This window comes from Cinclus cinclus, chromosome 4 (genome assembly GCF_963662255.1).
Source record: "Cinclus cinclus chromosome 4, bCinCin1.1, whole genome shotgun sequence".
Lineage (NCBI taxonomy): Eukaryota > Metazoa > Chordata > Aves > Passeriformes > Cinclidae > Cinclus > Cinclus cinclus.
The window spans coordinates 58,041,690-58,062,978 of record NC_085049.1 but is presented as its reverse complement, the minus strand read 5'-3'; the positions used below and the strand labels follow the sequence as shown (position 1 = coordinate 58,062,978).

Here is a 21,289-nt window from a genome sequence, read left to right as displayed (position 1 = left end):
TTGCTCTGTCCTTTGGACGTGAAAATCGTTGCTGTTCTAAGTAAAACTTTCTGGAGCCACTAGTGAGAGCTCATCCTGGGGCTTCATGTTCTTTTCTATCTGGTTTTGAGGCCTCACCATGCCATCTGTGTGAGGATCCTCAGGAACATATGCTGAGTTTTCAGTCCCCAAATTCAGCATCAGTGCTGGGCAGCAGCCCAAGCACCTGTGCCGAGTGCCCAGAGCTGCTGGGTCTTGAGATTGTAACTTGCAGCACTTCCCAGAGCTGCAAAAGAGGGCACAGAAAACCCTTGCTTCAGCATGTGCTTCTCTGCCCGGGGGTATTTAATCCTAGAGCTGATGCCGAAGATGAGCCTGGTGAGGCAGGAAAAATGCAGAACAGCTGTGGGAGCAGATTTCTCTTAATTTACTCCATTTCCCTCCTCTCTTCTCTTTGCTTCTCAGTTTGCCCTACACACGTGTTATGAATTAGCCCTGCAGAAACAGATGGTTACAGACAGGAGTTTGTGTTTGATGCTGTAGCCTGTTGCAAATGCTGCACTGTTTTGTTCCTTTTTAAATCAACAGATTGTAATTTATGCCTATGCAAGAAAAAAAAAAAAAAGACCAAGACATAAATTATATCAAAACTGCCCAGCATAGTTTGGATGTTTTGTAACTGAATTTGCTGTTGGGAATGATGCACAGCTAGTGGAGTAACAAAGCTATTCTTAGAGCTCTTCTATGTTGTTTAATGGCAAATCCTTAGTTTTCCAGCCTGAGGTACTAAGTCTAGGGCTGGTTAACAGATTTATCACCTTGTCATTGAGCAGGCTCAAGGATGCAAAAACTGAAACAAGACTTACTCCTAAAACTGCTGCTTCCTTAAGTCTGTGATATTATGGCTGTCCTCATTCTTCAGTCACCTCCCAAGCCTTCCCTTACCCTTATCCTCTGCCTTACCATGAACAGAACCCAGCTTGGCCCTGAGAAGCAGCAAAGCAGGGACAAAGCCTGACACAAAGCTCAGTTCAGGGTGTCTGTATGCTTCTCTTTTTCTTCACATGGGCTGTTAACTACTCCTCAGCTATAAAGCAAGCAGAAAGGAAATACTTAATTTTCCTCAGCATGAGGAAGTTAAGTTAGTGCATAAAAAAAGCTGGAAACTGGGAAATTGAACTGGCTTGAGGAGGGCCACAACCTTGTCTGCTTTACCTGGACTTGGCGGAAGGCTTAGGTTGAGGAATACCCATGCAGCTCCTCCCTGAAGACTGTGCTAGGGCCAGGTTTGCTCTCTGCTGGCCCTGGACAAGCCCCCTCCAGAAAGAAAAGGGTTGTATGGGCCTCAGCTCCAGCTACCACAGCCCAACACTTACCTATGAAAGGGCTGTGCAGAGCAGAAAAAGCCTTTGTGAACCTCTGAGAGCAACCAAGGAGGCAGAAAAAGGCTTCTTGCAAACCCTGGAGAGTCCCACTGTATTTGTAGAAACAGGTGAGGTGCATGTCCCAGGCATGCAAGGCACTGCCAGAGATGCAGCAGTGCACTAACAGAGTTTCTCTCAGGGGGCTGGCCCCAAGTCATGTGCTGGAGCTGCTCTTCACACCTACTGGCACGGGTCTCACACAGCCATGTTCTCATTTTACCACTCTGCACTTCATTTTGGCCAGAGTAAAAGCTGTCAGGGCTGGGCAGGGGCTCAGCAGCAGCTCTCCTGTGCTGTGCCATGCCCTGCAGTCACTATGAGCACAGCCTCTTCGTGTAGCCAGCAAAGGAACCTGGTGCCAGGCAAACCCACTTCCTCTGGATTTCAGCCTGGTTTTCCAGAGCACCAAAAATCAAGACACACTTTCACTTGGAACAAACTTTTTTAAAATTTATTTTATAGATCACACTGGCCTGAGTGATCTGTAAATGCTGGTCACAAAAGAGAGATCACACCACCTCCTTTGCACAAACAAGTGAACCTTCTTTCAGTCTCAGCAGTCTCCTTCATTTGGAGCACAAGGAATGGAGAAAGAGAAAACCGCCTGGAGCTCCCTGCTCCCCTCAGAAGCAGAGGGCAGTAAAATCAGATGCAGTTTGATGCTGCTACAGGGCCAGAAGACAAAGAAGCCAGGCTCTTGTGCCCTGCTGTAGCCACACCTCACACCCCCTCACAATGTGGGTGCTATTAGTGTTGTAGCCGCCTATAGTTCCTCCCTCGCCAGGAGAGGGCTGGTATTTAGGCACATAGCTTGGAAAAGGACTGTCTGACCTCCCCCTTCCACCCACTGCAGTCTCTAAGGCAAAGGACCCTTGTCTCCAAACCACGTTTCTCACCTCTCCCATGCCACTGAATGCTCTTGGAGTGCTGGTGTTGGCAGTGGAAGATGCGCTCTGCCACTCGGCCGGCCTGGAAGCCTACCCCAAGTCACAAGGTGAACTGGAATGAACGCCACACAGGTGACACAGAGTACGGAACAGGAACAACCCGCTAAGGAGGGACAAAAAATTTGCAGTCTTTCTCTCTAATTAAAATAAAAGTCCTTCATTGGAGGAGGAAGCCCTCAGAGGAAACCGAGCCTGACCGCACCTGCTGGGGAGAGCCATGATTTACTGAGGATGCCACCTCCTCCTCAAAATGCTACCATGCTCCCAGAGCTCATCACAAGCTGGCAGAGGATAATTCCTGTCCTCACCGGAGCCAAGCGAGGAGGCAGGGTTCCAAGAAAAGAGATCAAAATAAGCAGGGATCAATCACTTGAAAAACTCATTATATGGTTAAGAAACCATTCCACCAGTAATTTGTAAACTGTACTTGAAGGGCCGTCTTGGAGAAGCCAGAATTTCTCATTAAGAAAAATAAAATCTTAAAAAAAAAAATCAATGAAAGTCAAAAAAAATACCACGTACTTCCAACCTTGAAAGCACTTCAACAAATTTGGTACCAATCTGTCACTGCCCTCTTGGGCCAAGAGGGGATAAGACAAATCCTACCTCTGCCATGGCAAAGTTTGGCCAGTGAGTTCCAAAAAGGTTTTGGAAATCTTGGAGTAAACAAAACCAAGGGGAGGTCGTTAGCCTGGTGTCTCTGTTCCAAAGCTATCTTGCCACCTGCGACCTCTGTCCGTCGAGGTGAGAAGGCTTTTCTCTGGCTCACGGGATGGACTGAGCGCTCCTGCACTGTTCTTAATACTGTCAGTGGAGCTGCTGCAACCTTGAGAGGCAGGTTAGATTTGCTCCAATGTGTACTGAACAAACGCTAGGAAAAGCAGCACGTTGGGAAGGGGAATGGGGTGGGTAAGTGTCTGCCCATTCCACTCTGTCACTAGTTAAAATTTTAAGTGCTTTCAACATTATTTGTTGATATTGAGCATAGGATCCCTGAACTTAACATCAACAACTGCTTTCCAATTTGTTTCCCTCTTAGATCTCCAACTAAGGAACTTTCTCACCATCTCCTTCAAACTTCAGTCATTACAACATTAAATTAAATCCACTTAGAAATAGTTTAAGAGGGAGGGAATCCAAAACATATTTGGCACAAGGCCACACTGGTGATGAAACAATGCTCCATGGAGCCATCCTAAACAACCTGTTTTAACCTTTGCAAGTCTGAAATTTCAGGCATCTGATAACCCCTGGATCTGAGACAGCAAATAGGGGAGAGCAGCAAGTCCTGTGGGCAGAAAGGGGTGAGGGAGGAGGGAGGCAACTAACTGGCTCTTTGCAGCTCTATCCAGACTCCCCTCTCATCTTCATGCACACAAAATATAATAAAAACTAATAAGAATAAAAACTAAGCCCATGATGTACAAAAATGTTTCGACAGGGGGAGGAGGAAGGTGTCTGTTACTCAGTTCTCTGTCTTATCACCTTCATTAGCTTATAAATTATGCTCCTCTCCATCGCTTCCTGCAGGGAGGAGGGATGATTCTTCTGCAGCCAATCAGCTGGGATGGGTTTTGGTTTACGCTGCTCTGGATCTTTTGGATAAGAAATGAAGGGAAGGGGAGGAATTCCTCAGAGAGAGGAGGAATAAGAAATTCAGCAGCCACTGGCAGGAGTCACACAGGCTCCCTGAGATTTCACTTTATGGCGCTGACCCCCACGTCGACGTCCTCCTCCTCCGACTTTTGACTGAAAAACAAGACAGACTTTAGTACAAAGCAACCTCTCAGTTGGGATATCAACACAGCAGGAATTCAGATGGATCACACACACATTCACACAGTGGCAAGGCAGTTGTGACTGACCAGCTTTCTACCACTGCAGGAAGGAGATAAGGCAGGAGGGAGACAGACACACCTTAAGGGAAGGAGGAGAGACAGATGCACCATGAAGTTTTGCCCTTCAAGCTGGGAAGACTTTGATTTTCCAAGTTTCTAAATGCTCTGCTCCCATGAGAGCCAGCAGGTGCCATGGGGTTCAGCATACAGGAAATCAAGGCCTCAGGCTCCCCTGACTCGGTGCAGAATTGAAGGAGAGCCCCCCACCCCCTACCATGGCTCTCAGGCTCACCTGACTCTTTTCCCAACCTCAGCAAACCCACTGTTTCTCTTTGAGAGCAGCCAAATACCTTATTGCCCTCACGGATGTGGGGCTCTTCATCCAGTGCAGGCTGAGGGGACGCAGCAAGGAGAGAGAGGAAGACGTAAGCAAGAACAAAAGCAACCCAGAATCTCAGGGGATGAAACAAAGAGCAAGCTGGGACCACTACTTACAACCACAGTGACGCTACAAAAGACAAGGACGAGGTGGAGAAGTGGTGTGAAGCCCCAGGCATAAGTAGAGGGAGAGAACCCCTGCCAGAGAGCCCCCTTTGATGAGCAGTCTGGTTCAAGAGGGTGAGATTTGACCACGGCAACCCCTATAGCTCAAATTAAGAAGGGGAATGCCCTGTCACTTGACAGAGTTGGTTCTTGAACCCTTTACTTCCTGAGGAAGTACCCAACAAGGAGAAGGCCTTTCGTCTATCAGTAATAAAGCTGATTAGTAGGCTCCCAAAGCCTGCAGTGAGAACTGAGTTTCTATTCCTTTCAGGCCAGAAAGACTAGGTATCCTCCGTGGACAAGCTGAACTGAGAAGTCCTAACCAACAGAACAACCTGGATAAATTCCTCTAAGGAGAAATTTAAAGCCTCTCCTTCTTCTTGGATGTCCCCATCCTTATTTTTTGACAGAGCAGATGACCTGTGCCTAATGCTTAGGTTGTAATTTCTGTAGTGTAGGGATATTCTACCTCCCATTCAGACACTGAAGACTCATTCTGTGACTGGTTGTTAGGTGTTTCACTAGTTCAGCTACTGGGTATATAGAGACTATTCTTCACTGTGCACATGGTCAAGGTAGTGAAACAGGTTGCCAAGGGAGGTTCTGCAGTCTTCCTCCTTGGGAGGTTTTTAAGACATGACTGGATAAAACCCTGAGCAACCTGGTCTGACCTCACAGCTAATCCTATTTAGAGCAGGAGGTTAGACTAGACACTTCCTGTAGTCCAACCTGAATTGCCCCAGTACCCTGAGCTGCTGTCTGCTGGAAGGTCAGCCATGGAGTCATCCAGTCATCAGAGAATTATGATGCCCGCTGTGAGACTACTTATATTTCTATTTGTTTCTGTGGCAACGTGAGTTTGAGGTAAGAGGAGATAAAACTTGTGCTTTAGAGTGCCCTTCCTCCAACAGGTGAAACCAGGACACAAACAGCTAGGACAGACACTGTATCTTCCTCACTTACCAATGGCTGCAGGGCAGTAGGTGTCAGTGGTGCTGCAGCTGTTGAGGGGGCCTCATCCCCAGCTGCTGGGCCTCCAGCTGCCGTCCCAGTGGCAGGAACACCTTCCTCTCGTTTCGTAACAGCTCCCTTCTTCGTTGACTGCATCTTGATCTGCTGCGGTTTGGAGTTCATAGGTGAGTTATTGGTGGTCTGGAGTAGCTGCAAATTGCAAAGGGAGAGGCCAAACTCAGCATTAAAATAGGCAGGCTGATCTGGCGAGGTTCAGTGCCGCTTTTAAACAAAAAGCCTCAGGAGAATTTGTAAAAATAACCATAAGGAGAAGAATGCAGCAGCAGCTGTTCAAAGAAACACAGACTTCTGATCTTCCACTCTTGGAAAAAGGCACACTTGGCTGAGGTGACACTCTAACCTCCACCTCTGACTCAAACAGACCAGCTACAAGATGTCAGAAAGAGACTGTGCCTTTAGAACCACCAGCATATGGCTCAACCCCTCCCTTTAGATTCCCTCATTCACACCAGCTCAAGACCCACCACATGACAAAGCACATCTGTCATCCTAGACCCACACCGGGGCTGACGCTTGTGTTCGAACACCGGGGCTGACGCTTGTGTTCGAAGCACAGCCTCTTCCCTAAATTTTCCAGAGCTATCTGGTTTCTCCTGCTGGCTTCTCAGTGTAAGAAGTAGCTATTGGGCAGAAGCAAGTGGGGCTCGGCAGCCTTTACCTTAGTGATGGTACCCACAGCTTTGGTGCGCCCTTCCCGGAAGACCAGCCGCTGGTCTATATGTAAATATTCCGGGGTTTTGATGAAGCGGAAGTGCACCGTGGCCTTGTCCCCTGTCCTCAGACAGTCCTTGTCCATGCTGAGAATCGTGGCCGTCTGACGGATGCTGCCACAGTGCACTGTGAATGTAAAGCACAAAAGCTTTCAGCAGCCAGGCCCGTTAAGAGGAACCAGCTTCAGACACGTCTGAGGCAGCTCCTCATCCTACAGCAAAGACTGTACAGCTCAGCAGCTGCCTTTGTTCGATCCCCAAAAAGAACATGCACATAAGCTAGAATAGCTGCCTTCAAATCATGCCTGTCCTGAAGCACCCTCAACAGAATCCTACACCAAGCAGCTGGGCTAGAGGAAAGGACACAAAATGAGTCTTTTCACCAGCATTTGAAAGTGGAGAATCTTTGCATCACAGAGATATAGCATAGGCAGCTCCAAGAACACTGGAGGGCACACATCTCCTTTTTACCTTATAGCTTCCCCCATTCTACTCTGCAAGGTTCCTTCCCTCTCTCCTCCACAATGCTGGGAAAGGCAAAACCAGGAACTATGGCATATATTCAGGTTGGCAGAGACCTCAGGAGCAAAATTATTTTAGGCTAGATCTGACACAAACTGCTACCACTGGGAAACAAAGAGAAACCAACACTGACACACGTACCCATGGCCTGATATCGTGGGCTGATGGTGGTGGGGTGATGGAGCACCAGAATCTCTGCTTCAAACTCCCATGATGCTTGTGGATTCAGGCGGGGTGACACCATTACCATACCTTTGCGGATGGAAGAACGCTTGATCTGAAAAGCAGAGACACAAAAAACCTTAGCATGATTCTCCAGGGAAGAAATCTGCTGCTCTGGCTGACTGCATCCAGCAGAATCCTAAGGGATTTCAGAGATACTATCTCACACCCAGCAAAAGGCAAAGCAAAGAACTGCATAGCTGTATGTTGTGTATAGGAGATTATGTAAAGGTTGCAAAAATCAAATTCAGCTGAAGTTTATAAGGAAGGTTTAAGAGTACTGGAAATGCTGAACACTTGACACATTTACCTCACTGATCCTTTAAAAGCAAAACATAAATCCTGGTTGCACATTATCCAAGAAAATGATCTCTCCAAAATCATGATGTCTGTTAATATAACATGATAAGCCTGAACACATGAAGTATGGTGTAGCTTAAACTATAGCCCCTCAAAATCAGTGCAGTTTCTATTGACAGAAACCTTTTGCAATAGGAGTCATATAAAATTTTGCTCATTTTTAAATCCCAAATCATGCAGCTGGTCCTGAGGAGTAGTGTGAATATGCTACTAAATAAATAGGCTACTAATGCAGTTCCAGCACAAAAGGAGACTTTTCTTGCAATGTCTCCACTTCCTTAGATATCTCCAACATCATTATCTAGTGGCATTGCTATCCCCTGGCAGCTCCTAGGAGGAAAAACCACAATGTGGAACCACAGAGGCTCTACAGGATTCCATTCCACTGCAATATGAGGCAGCTGATGTTTGTAGAAACAGCCTTACTGCAGCTGAACTCCTAGAACACTTGAAAATTAAGAGGGCAGCTCCTGTTCTGGGGGTCTAGAGGAGATTATCTCACCTTCTTCAAGGCAAAGGAGGCAGTCTGGCCTCCCCGCACCTCCTTGACGGGCATCCTCTTGCGGTGGATGGACTTGACAGCAATAGGGAGGAAGTTGCCAAGGGGATCTGGCCCCAGAAGCAGGGTGTCATTTAGCTTGATTAGGCCTCTCAGTGTCGTCCCAGAGACAACTGTTCCTACACCCTATGTCAAAAAAGAAAAAAACAGTAATTGTGGTTACTCCACTAGGTCAGCAGAAGAGCTCTAGAACTCTCCTCTCCAGAGAAGATAACTTCTTCAGCCTAAAAGAGGGAAAAGAATATTCTTCCAAATACCAGGCCCCTTACCGGGACAGAGTAAGTATCATCTATCTGGAATTCTGCTGGCTCTTCTTCCCTGTAACTGGTCCGTGGAGACAAGAGATTAAGAAACATCTTCAGCAAATCTAGATTCTCCCCAGTAACATTTGAAATCTGGAAAATTGGGCACATCCTGTAAAGGAAAATTGATGAAAATGGAGTTAGTTCACCTTCCTACCTGGCTTTTCACATGTAGGGAGACATCCAAAATCTTGGGACTAATTCAATATCCAGTGCTAGGAAGGGAAAGCCTGGCAAGCAGTCAGATGCACAACACCCCATGTTTCAACACCTGCAACATTGCCTCTGCCTTCCAATTACATTTGGGAAAAGGTGCAATGTTCTCAAGGAAGGACTGAAGGAAGCCAAATACCCTGCCACCTTCTGCAGACTGCCCAGAAGCAGCCTCTCATTTCTGCCTCAGAGAGGGGGACACGAGCAGGTCAAAATCAACACACTCTTACAGAATCAACACACCACATGGCAGATGCAATCTTCACACATCTGACAATAGGACTCTGAATCTCCTCACCCAGTCTCCACATAGAATTGAAAGAGAAATGATTCTTCTCTACTCCCGTTACCTCTCTGAGCTGAAGTTGGAGGCTGTTACAATGACATCATCCTTGCTCTGAACCAGCACGGGAATCTTCCTGCACCCTGGGGACTTCAGCAGTCGCTGTAACAGCTTCAGGGTTTCTTAAAGGGTGAAACGAATATTGTTAGGGCAGCATCTCCTGTCTTTACAAATCACTTTTGTGGGGTCTCTCCCTGAAAGGAGACAGGTAATCTGGCCACAGATAAGACAGGAGAAGATGGCTAAAGGTGAGACTGTGAGCTTGCTGCAGCCCAGGTAGGACTAAGGAGCCATTCAATCTTCCATTTCATGCCAGCTAGCCTGCTGCCAAGTGACACCATACATGGACAGGCAAGTTTGCAGTGCTGTGAAATAGACATTTTACAGCTGTCTATTAGTAGCTTTAAGCACTTACAAGGTATTTCCTCTTTCTAGAACAGATTTTTCATAGTGAATTAATTGAAATCAGGACTCAAGTGACAGAAATATTTGAGAATATGCGAACTGGAAAACACTTTTGACCAAGCAAACCTCAATACATTTTCCCCAGCAGCCAGCTTGCCACAGGAGGCTGTAGAAGCATGAGAGAGGTAAAGATTATCATCACAGACTAGAATAATGTGGGTGGACCATACTTAGAAATCAGTGGTTTAGGACAAATCTTATGGCTCCCAATTTTCAGCTTTTGCCTCTTTTTAACTTATTTTCTAAGCCTCATATCCAGCAGCCAGCATGGGCATTACCTGATGCACTAGCATCAACCTCCTACCAAGTGCCCGACAATAAATAAAGAAAAAATAGAAAAGGGTACTAAGGGTTTAAAAGAGAAAATAATTTATGTTCTGCAATTGTCATCCAATTAGACAGGTTTTAGTAAACAAACTATTGCCCATGGGAAAGTAATGTTTTAGATACAGAAACACAAACATCTAATCAGGTCATCTGCTCTTCAGAGATATACTTGAGTCAAATCTTGAGTGTATTTACTTTAAACGGAGCATGTCACGGGATTAGCTTCCCCCAAGAGCAACTCTTCTCTCCTCACACTGAGCCAAAAGTTCTCCTTCCTTCCCAGTTATTATCTTGTGGTCAGGCCTCACATTTATTTGCCAAACATCTAGTACAGAGATCTACAGATTATCTTCTGATCACGTGCATCTATTTGCCTGAAACATATTTAGGATTTTTATAGTAATGAACTGAACTACAGACAGTACCAGAAGCATTCACTTCCCTGATTCTTAGGACTGATTGTCAAAAAACCCCATTGCTCCAATGAACCACAGCATGTTTCTGAAGGCATGAGAAATGCTTAAGGAAAATTTAAAAGAGAGAATAGCTCACAGCCTGAAAAAACATCATGCATGGGTTAATAGAACACTGCTGCGGTTAGAGGCGCTGCTTTAACTCTCCTGAGAAAAAGAATCAAAGTAGCCCATGCTACTTTATTGCCATCCCTGCTTGTGCCTAGTCCTGCCTCCCACACTGCTACCATAGCCTACATAATGTAGCTGCTTTAAACCTTGATTTATTAAGTGCTGGTTGGTTGTTCAGACAAGAGGAAGGAGCTGCTATAGTTATGCCAGCATACCTGAGAGGTGCCCACGTGAGCAGGAGGTAACAAGCAGCTGCCCCTTCACTAACAGCAGCAGGAGATCAAGTCCCATCACAGCTTAAGATCACACTCAAACTGTGGACAGGGAAGAAAGTAGCTTTCCAAAGAACTTCCAGATTTTATCTCCAGGTTTAAATACTCAGAGAGAAAGCAAAGCCCAAACCCCAACTATCTGCTGCTCTTCTTAGAGCTCAGTTAAGCAAAACCTTGTAGCAAACACTTTTGGGCTCCTCAACTGAGTCCCCAGCATGGGTAATTTCAACAGGGCGAGTGTCAAGTCAACCACCTGCAAAATGAGCAAGGGAAAAGGATGGATTTCTGGAAGGTGTTTAAAATGCAGTCAGAACCAGATTGAGCAGCTTTCTTCCAGCAGTAATTCCTGAAGCCAAGCAGAGGACAGCAACACGTACGGAGGTAAGAAACAGCCCTGGAGAGAGTGTGTAAGACTCACCTTGCAGGATGTTGGCGGGGCACATGTCAATCTTGGTCACCACAACAAAGACAGGAACGTTAAGTGCAAGCGCCAGGCCTAAGTGCTCCTTGGTCATTCCAACAATCCCAGCATTACTCCCAACCTACACCAGGGACACAAATACAGGGATGTCAATGTTCCTTTTGCAGTAAGCTGGATTACAGAGAAGGCCTTGTGTCAGACATGCAGTAGACTGTGATTCGGTCATACATGTGCCACTGGGGTCATATGACTAGACATATGTTGGTGGACACTGGCAGACTCATTCCTCCCCAGTTTTAACAAGGTTTTCTAGAACTCAGAAATCTTTCAATTTTCAAGAACCATAAACCTTGGGCATGCCTGGGACTGACAGTCCTGGGGCACTTGCCTCACAGATAGCCACAGAGGCTTCTGCTCTCCTGAACTGTGAGATGCTGCCTCCCTCCAAAACCCCACAGGAACTTTGCAACAGGAGAGAAGTCAAGGCTGTTAAAACTGTGAACAGCCCCACTCCAGCTGGTATAGTCCATCTTTCTTGCTACCTACCATAAGCATGCAGAAGTCAGGCAAGTGGCCGGTCATGCCAAAGACGGTGGTTTTCAGGTATTTTTCGTGACCAGCCAGGTCAATGAAAGTAATGACCTTGGTGGATTTCTCACAGATCTTTGTCCATTCCAAGCTGCCACCGTGGCTGTCGGGTTTGTTCACCACGTTGCCCTCGCTGTCAAAGCCCAGAATGTCATTTCCCACACTGCTGGTGCGGCCCGACTCAATCTCGTGCTTGTGGCGGAAGAGCTTTTGTCGAGCAAAGCCCCGGCCATTGTCTAACTCGCCGTGAGTCAAGACCCCCAGCAAGGTACTCTTCCCTGCATCCACATTTCCAACCACTGCTACCCTACAGGGGAAAGGAAAAAGGAGCCTGGTAAAACATGGTACCTGAAGAAATGACCAAGTGATCAAAAAAACCCAAACATCACTGCTCCTGCAAATAACTGGCTTTTGCTTCCTATCCTTCAGAGATTAAAAAATGTTAGAGCTTCACAAGCAGAACAGAGATTCTTTTACAGTTATTAACTAAAACTGGATATCCCAGACTCTGGGGACTGGGATGTGGAAGACTGTGGAAACATGTCACTGGTGTCCAGAACATAGTCAACTTAATGCAACGTTGCTTGATGCCACACGAAGCATCTCTCTTACAACTCCTTGTCTCTGCAATCCAACATAAACACTGTGGCAATTCAAAAGGAAGACTAAATCCCAACCTGGTCCAGAACACCTCTGCCTTTCTCACATTTCTCATGTTGCAACAGCACTAAGTGCTAAGTAGAGCACAAAAATTAAAATTGTTGTTCCCAGAAAAGGATAAACAAAAAAAACCTGAAATATTTTAGGAAAAAGCCATGTCCAACAGCAAGCTCCTTCTTTGACTCTGATCCATGTGGCTATTATGGCTGTTGGCAAATACTGGAAATCCTCCTGATCCAGGTCAGGGCAGACTCTCAAGTCATGTTATATAAGATAATATATGTCCATTAAAAGATGATTTGGATCATCACAGTCTTGGAACAGAACTGGATCCTTTGCCAAAAGTATTGTGTTCCAGCAGGGTGCATATATACACATACATACAGCCACATGTGCACACGTGACTCCCTCTGACAAACCAGCCTACAAAAGATGCCCCAACTGTGAGGCTGTCACCCAGAGAACAACAGCCCTCTGCTAAACACAGGCAAACTTCCACCAACAGCTTGCTCACAAAAAAGACAGCAACAACAACAAAATTTTGTCAGCAAGGAGCAGTCAAGCTCGACTCCCTTTGTTGGGCAGCTCCAACACCCAGACTCGAAGTGGCGTTGCTGGCTCAGCACCACGCACTGCTCACACGGTAAAAATGCAGCTGAGCTGCTGACTAACCCTGTCTCCACCCAGCTCCTCACCTGACCTCCAGGAAGTCGTTGTCACCCACACGTTTCCGAACGAGGTAGTCCCGCACCTTGCCCCCGGCCTCCTGGTGCTCTCTCAGGAGGATCACGTCTGCCTCGATCTGCTCTGCCATGCTCTTCAACGTGGCATAGGATGCCTCCATGTCTGCCTCACTCAGCCCGTACTCAGTCCCATCTGGTGTGGTGTAGAGGAGACAAAGGGCAGACAGTGAGCACCACCTTGCAACAGGCAGCAGCAATGTCATCCTGCCCGGGACCTTCACACCCATGGGGACTTTTATGTGCACAGGAGATGGCAGCCATGTACACAGAATAAACAGCCTTGGCCAAAAATAAGAGTGAAGACCATCCCTTTTAAGTCTTAAAAGATACTACTAGAAAAGCACCATCTTTCACCTAGAGGAGTTTCCTTCACAATTTTTACAAGCAAATACATGGGGATTGGCAAGAAAGACACATTTCTGTTTAATTCCCTTACTTCACTGCTGAAGATACTTTGTGTGCTTCAGTCAGATAAAGTATCTCCTCTCATATTGCAAGAAAAAGTAAAGCATTAACAAAAGGAAAGGTCGAAGTGAAGCATCACCACAATTGGCCAGTAAATGTGGGACAACTGTAAACAACCAGCTTATTTTATAAAACCACACCCCAAATGCACATTTTCTACAAGTCTGACCTGCACAGCCATTTCTGTAGACTCCATGTCCTCCAGTTAAAACAATTTTTTTGGCCTGTTTCACTGCCTTCATCCTAGCACTTGAAAGAAATGCTGAGAGCACATGAGACCAGAAAAAAACAAGGAGGCACTGCTTCCTCTAAGCAGCTCAGCCAAGCAAAAGAACTGACAGTCAGAGGATGCCAGGGCATCTATCTATCTAGATATAGGATGCCAGTGCCCAACTATCTAGACAGGGTCAAGGCCATCACTGTCTCCTTCTCAATCCAGGTGCTGTGAAGGTGCACAGATTTGACCCCAGAATCTCCTTTGTGGGTAAAAAATTCCCGAAGAACAACAAGGAAAGGTGGAGAGCCACAATGCACCTGGATGACCAAAGTTATTGCCATGTGTACATGTTCATATGCATAGCTGACTCACTGGCTGGTAAGCAGGAACTGCAGTTTGCATGAACTTATCAGCATTTTAATTACTGCCCAGCTCCAAAACTAGCAGAGCTACTAGGTGATTTCCAACCTTGCTCATAAGCTGGCTGAGACTGAGAAAAACTAAAATAAGCCTTGGGTTACAGGAGGGGAACAAGAAGTAGAGGATAGGAGAGGGCAAGACCCAAGGAAGAAAGGGAAGGGTAAACTAATAATCTTCCTATGGCAGTCTTCAATTGCTTCTCAGTCAGCTGTGTTGGGTATCTAGAATGATCAAAATCACAGATGCTGAAACGGAATGAGAAAGAGTGACAGTGGCAGGGATACCAAGATCCTTTCTCTGCTGAAAATATCCCCATCTTCCTCAACTACGCTGCAAGCCAAGATGAAGTCAGAAGTTTAACCTCACATTTTAAAAAATAAATGCCTACTTCTAAGTAAATCATTGCAACAACCACCAGTTAACATTCTCAAAAGGTATCCTAGAAGAGAAAGCAGGCACTAGCCTGGCTGGCTAGATCTCCACTACAGATGTGCTTATCCCAAACACCAAGGATACAGACTACAGGTGGGAAGCTTGCTTGGAGGCAATAGTGTAATCCCTGTGATACTGGCTGCATGAACACTGGCCATCTACTTATGGCTTCTCCTCTATGTTGGCTGCTTCACAAAACTCCAAGAAGACCCAAAAAGCACACAGTTCTGAGGTTACACAGCTCCCTCCCTCCATTATTTCAGCCAAACCTGGTAGGGTTTCATATTCCTCCTCATACACAGCAAATGTCTGATCACGACAACTTCATAGTCAGTAGATATCCAGTATGCTTGAAACATGCCTTTTGTCTTATGGTAACTATAGACACTTATTTTATATTCAGAAATTTCAAAGCAAGGGCATGCTCAGTATTATTTTACCAGCATCAGACGTAAATACTCAATTTGTCCAAAAGAACAAAAATGTAAGCCATGCTAACTACTAAAATCTGCAAAGGCCAACGACTGCAGTCACACGCAAATTGACGTGACAATAAAGGTCTCATGCTGAGCAAAGGAAAACCTTTCCCTCCACAGCAGATACATACTAATACAGAAAGTCAGCAGCATATATTTTGGCTATGTGAAGTATCTATAATACATTCCTGTGGGGTAAAAATATGTTATTTCCAACGGAGCAGTGAACAAAATCAGACAGAACAAGACCTTCACAGACATTGAGGACATCTGTACTAAAACTGTTATTATAATTTTAGATTCTTTGTCTTTTCCTGGTGTGCTCAGACAAGATATGCCTTATTTCCAAAAAAGAACTTGCATGAATTTATTTAAAAAAAAAAATGTTTAGCTCTACTACATGAGACAGTTGTTGACAGGAATAAAATAAAAGAATCTGTCCCACATATTCTACTGTATTTTATGGACATTTTCAAGTTATTCTGGAACCCTTCAGCAGCAGTCTAGTTAGATGAACCAGACTTTTCTAGTAATTTTACCAATTCTTTGTTGTTTTGCTGGGGAAGCTATACTCACCTGATCCTTGTCCAATTACATAGATGGTCTCCCCACACCCCTCATCAATCCTCTCTGACATCTGCTGGAGCAAACTGTCATATTGCTCTGAAGTTGGACTCACCATCACCAGCTGGAAAAAAAGATTGAATATCCATTTGCAGATGTCAGGCAAACAATTTCAAAACCAGCTTCAGTTACAAGCACAATTAATCTGTGTGCTTCACTGAAAGAGAAGGACTCTTCTTCCAGGACCACTTTGTGGTGGTTTTGTTTTGTTTTTTAAACCAGTTTTGCTGACAGCTATTTCCTTGTGACACCGCATAAGGTTGTTTGTCTGAGCTCAGGGTTCATTTATGCAGGAAAATGCACTTCAAAGCAAGTAAGAATACCAAGCATCTCATTTTGATGTAACCAATGTTGAAAAGCCACATTTTAAGTGAACATTTCAATATGTTTTCATTCAAGGAAAACAGAAAGAGGAGCAGATATTTTCCCCACAGAAATTCCTTAGCTGGGTTCTCCACAGTCTCTGCTGCAAAGAGTGCTGCTGCTCCCCTGAAACATTACTGGACAGTCAGAGAAAGCCAACCAGACCTCACTGAAGAGAGCACCTGGGCACCAAAATCCAGAGCATCACCTAAGTCTTTCACACAGTAGATGTCCCCTTCTGTTTTCAGAGGGGGCAGAAGGAAAGAAGAGAACACAAATAAGCATTATTTTCAAACTGTAGTTACTTTACAATTGTGAGGGGCAGACATGCAAAGCAATTTGTATAAGCACATCTAGAGGTTTCAGCAGTGGAGAGCTGCAGTTTTGTAAGCCAGCAGCTGTGTTACCAAGAAACTCTGACTGCAGCTATTGTAAAAATCAAATTTCCTTTGCCCTTCCCTGTACAAACATCAAGAGCGTGAAAAAATAAAACAGAAACAAAGCAGAAAATGAGGACAAGAGAGTATTTCAGGAATGATTCTTCCTAGCATAGTCTAGCACCATTTCTGGTATACCGCTCACACAGTACAGCTGAGAGCACTTGCACAGAGCAGTCACAGTGGTGGCATGGCAGCGACAGACCAAGAACTCCATCAGCCACTGTACCTGCTCTCTGGCTGCCTCCATGGCTACCAATCTGTTGGTGGCTGAGCATCCCAGTATAGTAGCCTGATAGCTGTAGCAATTAAGATACATCTTTGTGTGAAAAAGGCATTTCGAGTAACAGTTATGAAAGGCTGACACCCACCAAGAGCTCTACGGGTAGGCACACCTGTGCCAACACTCAGTGATATCCACAGCTGTCCCTACGTACACATCCCAAAATCACACCCAGAAAGAAGCACTTCACTATGCACTGAGACTGAAAGCTGTGCTAAATTAGATGTTTGCCTAAAACATACAGCTTCGAGTAGTTGACAATAACATCATCAAATCTGCCCAGCATTCTACAACAGAGCCTAACTTGCTTAGCACAGTTAACACAATGTGTTTTCAAGTAGAAATTACCTTTACCACTACTATTACTACCACTATTACACACTTGATGAAGGCCTTTTTCGAAAATCTAGAATGTAAAGGAACCCACCCCCCCCCCCCCCCCCAAAATAACGTTTAAGCAGCTTTCAAAACCACAGTGATGCACGCTGGGACACTGAAGCACAGACAGCAGGTGCTGGTTAGAACGTTTAAGGCTGCCAAAGCAACTTTTTCCACAGATGTTAAGGGTCTCAGAGAACAGGGATGTGTCTGCAAGAGCCATACAGCTACAAGAGATACTATCACCTTCACGTGCCCCTTTTGGACACGCGCCCTACACAAGCCTTTCAACTACTTGGCATGGTCTGCAAAGGGTACCAAAGCACTCTGCTCTGCAAGGTCACAGTCTTTCTATTTCATGCTATAAAAGAATGAGTGTTGCTTTTATTAGTTTTTCTTTCAGTTGTTTTCCTTTCAGTTTCGCTTTCTTCTTAAGGGAAACCACTGGGTGTAAATGCATTTAGAGCAAAATCAGCAACTGTTGAGAGGCTCAATCCAGGCAGGAATGGAAGGCTGTGTTTTGATGCGTAGGGCTCATTTTGCCCTGCAAGTACTTTCAGGAATTCCTGGATGCACAGCAGACAAGTTCACTCTTTATGCCAGTGCACCAGCAGAAGCCAGGGATGTGGGTGGATCTATTAAACAGGCTGTAACACACAAAAATATCAATAACATAGCAGGGTCCACCAGTGCCGGGCACACCAACTTCTTCAAGCCTCATCATCAGCTTTGTTTTTCTGAGTACAAGTACTTCAGAAGTGTGAGCAGGCAGGTTGTAACAAGTACCAAGGTACTCAGGACCTCCTTTAAAGCTTTCCTCACGATGCCAGGCAGGAGGGCTGCGGGCCTCAAACAGCACAGGCTCGCTCACATCGGCTCGCAGCACTGTTCCCCCACACTGCTGCTTTCACTGCCATGCAAAGGTGCTCCTGAAGGGTGTTCCAGTGGCAGACTGCCTCCAAAGTTTACTCTGGGGCCAATGAAGCTTACAGTTCATAGGACATAGAGAGACATCAAGAGAAGTATCTGTAGATAAAACAGCAGCTTTCACAGATCACACCTTCCAATGCCACTCAGCGTTTCTGACAACTGTTTCAGAAGTCACAGCCCCAGCCAGTCGTGCAGTTTCCTGGGTTACTGCAAGAACTGACGTGCTGTTTTGAAAATCTCTTTAGCTTCCTGGATGGAGAGAGTCTGTTCTCTGCCACCTCCTTAGTCGAAGAGAAGCCCTCCATCTTCGCTTCTCTGGGTTTTTTTACTTTTCACCTTTGAGCAACCCTTCAACGTCTGAACTACAAATGCATGTTTTTAAGAGGTTTTCACAAAGTCAAAAATGTTCACTTTTGTTCTTTTCACTTTGTCAGGCACTGAGCTGTTATCAGGAGGGGCCATGCAGGTCTAGCAACCTCGGGTTTCCTATAGGGCAAAAAAGTAACAACCAGTTATTGTTTTATTCTTAAGACAGCTGAAGGAAACATATCTCACAAGTTTGAAATGCTATCTCTCAAGTCTCTTCCCAGTCTCTGGAGAGAGCTGGTATTGCCTGAGGCAGACCAACTATAAGTATTAGGGGCAAACCAAATCCTATGAGGTATGTAGTGCTGCTCTTTATCAGAAAAACAGAGTCTGGCATTTAGCACAGCTGGAAAGCCACCACCAGCCATGGAGAAGCTGGGGGAAAGGCACCTTCTGTAATGTCATATTTTGTTTTCTATGCCCTGTAGACATACACTGTTCAGGTGCTATTATGTTCTGTTGTGAATGTAGATCTAATATAAGTATCAGCTTCACTAATAGCCTTGTGTGCTATGGTTTTCAACCTGAAGTTGATTACTGCTGCAGTGTGCTGGCACTGAAGGGAAAACAAACCATTAAGGTCAAGATGATAATGAATTTATGCTGATGAATGGAACCGTTTCCCTGATCATCTGACAAGGTGCACTTGATAACAGAATCCCAAAGTGCTCCTCTCTAAAAAGAGCTCACCTTATGCACAGGGAAAGGACCAGGAGAAAAGTATTAACACAGTTAGAAGTGTTAATATAGCCAGGGAGTGGATCAGAATGACCAGGACAGAACTAGCAACTATCAAACAAACTGGTTGCAGTGGGAGTCCCCATTTTGAGTAGGCATTGGAGTGGAACAATTCAGCTGGGAGGACAGAAAAGATTTGGGGGGCCGGGGGGAGTCAAGGAGGCACAGGTTAGCTACTGCATTCTCACTATATGGGATTGCTGTTTTGAGCACACAGTGGGAGATCAACTTGGAAAGGTAGAGCAGAGCTCACAGTTTTAGCCCTCATCCAAGCTGGAGATGAATGAAAAGTCCAGGGAAAAGACTGCAGGTGCACGATGCTGCATGGAAAAGTATATCATAACAAAGCTCAAAAAAATGCTTACCTACCACCTCCACAGCACCTGCAGATTTCTAGGAATGGAAGACAGATTGACACCACAAATGGGAGCTTGTGAGAGAAAAACACTCTTCTCTCTTTGCTGGAGTTTTGGTCAGGTTCCTGGCTGTCAAGAATCAGTGATGCAGTCCTTGGCATCCTCCTTGGCCCTCTTCCACAGCAGTCACGTCCAAGACAAAGCACAGATCAATATTGGCATCCTGTATAAATATCTTGTCCAGCTCATTAAGGCATGATCAATAGATGCTACAGGTTTGATTTCTATTCTTTACTATCTTACAAGACATCTTCATAACATTTGTTTTAATACACTACCACATTGTAAAATACCCATTAAATAAAAAAGTTTCCACGTCCACAGACACAATTCCTCTTTCCTTTTCTGTGCGCATAGAGGGCAAAAATTCCAGGACTCTGGAATAACTTAAGCTGGAAGCATGAAGAGGAAGGATGACAGAAAACTAGGAGGAAACACTAACTATGCTGACTTCTGAATCACACAATTACAAGTGGACCAAATGAAGTTTTCAGGAGGCTTTAGAGTGGGAGACAGCACCACAGTACACCAAACCTGTGGCAGCAAAACGTATGCAGTTAAAGAGATCAGCCAATTAGGAAAAAAAAATAGAAGACAGTGACAGGAGGCAGCTAATGAAGTCTGTGGCAGGCTCTGGCACACACATATTACTACAATGCACCTTCCTGCAAGATGGAAGCGAGAACTGGTTCTGACAGATATAAGACCGCCACAGTTTTGTCACTGGGATCCCAAAAAGCAGCTGCACACGGTGAACAAGCCTTTTCTGCGTTGCCTTAACCCCCTTTGCAAGAGCAAGGCACCCTTGTCACTGGGCTCTTGTGCTCAAAAGTTACGAGCTCTAACCCCCTTTTAAGATTGCGGAGAAAGTCCCAGGAACTAGTACAACTGGCAGCAGAGATAACTACAGAGACCCAGCGCGGAGAGCAAACGTCAGCGGGACGTTGCAGCAGCTGACAGCTCCAAACCTTGCGCTTCCTGAGGATGCTACACCGGCTGCGGGCCGGCGTTCCCCACGGGCAGCCGAGGCGGGGAAGGCGCAAGGCGGAGCGGCCTGCCAGCACCCTCCCGTCCCGGCCGGGCTACGGGACAACTTTACCGCGCCTCTCCCCGCCGCCTCCGCACGGCACCGCTGGCTCTGCCGCCCGCCCAGGTGATGCTGGGGTCGGGGAAGCCAGCAGAAGCAGGCGGGCCCCAGCCTGTCGCTCTCCTGAGGGGCGGGGAGCGGTCAGGTTCGGGGGGCAGCCCCCCGCGCACGGCCGACCGGCAGGGAGGAGAGCAGCGGGGGCCCGGCGGGGTGATGGCGCTCGCCGCCGCCCGCCCCCCCGCCGGGCCTACCTTACTGGTGAGGTCGATCTCGGGCTCGCCGTTGAGCGCCTCGCCGTCTTCGCCGTCGAAGGCTGCGCGGAGGGGACAGGCGGCCGCCGCCACGCGAGGCCGTCCGCCCGGCGAGCCGGGCTCCGGGGCGAACATACAGGCCGGCACCGGGGACCCCCCAGGAACCGGGGATCTGCTCCGCTCCGCCGCCGCCATCTTCCCTTCCCTGCCCGGCTCTCCGCCTCAGCCCCGCCCCCGGGCCCGCCAAGGCGGTGCCCGCCAATCACCGGCGGAGCAGCGGCTAAATTTGCATGTTGCCATGGCGACAGCGGGTGGAGTAGTGGTTATTCATGAGGAGAGGCCACGCCCCCTC

At 46.4% G+C, this 21,289-nt stretch overlaps 1 protein-coding gene across 3 annotated transcripts; it reads right to left on the bottom strand.

Annotated features, from left to right (window-relative positions):
• Positions 1-1,839: 1,839 nt before the first annotated feature.
• GTPBP1 (GTP binding protein 1) lies at positions 1,840-21,132 on the bottom strand. Of its 3 annotated transcripts, XM_062492183.1 has the most exons (13): positions 20,938-21,066; positions 19,549-19,713; positions 15,641-15,752; positions 13,007-13,187; positions 11,610-11,958; positions 11,061-11,184; positions 9,002-9,116; positions 8,406-8,550; positions 8,080-8,262; positions 7,137-7,272; positions 6,422-6,600; positions 5,695-5,892; positions 1,840-4,099 (listed from the first exon to the last, which is right to left on the bottom strand). In XM_062492183.1, the coding sequence occupies exons 3-13, from the start codon at positions 15,744-15,746 to the stop codon at positions 4,007-4,009; spliced, it is 1,809 nt and encodes a 602-aa protein (XP_062348167.1). In that variant the 5' UTR covers positions 15,747-15,752; positions 19,549-19,713; positions 20,938-21,066; the 3' UTR covers positions 1,840-4,006. The 3 variants fall into 3 exon arrangements, with proteins under 3 accessions (XP_062348167.1, XP_062348166.1, XP_062348168.1); XM_062492182.1 differs by lacking the exon at positions 19,549-19,713 and having other exon boundaries at positions 20,938-21,132; XM_062492184.1 differs by lacking the exon at positions 20,938-21,066 and having other exon boundaries at positions 19,549-20,298.
• Between the last annotated feature and the right edge of the window lie 157 nt (positions 21,133-21,289).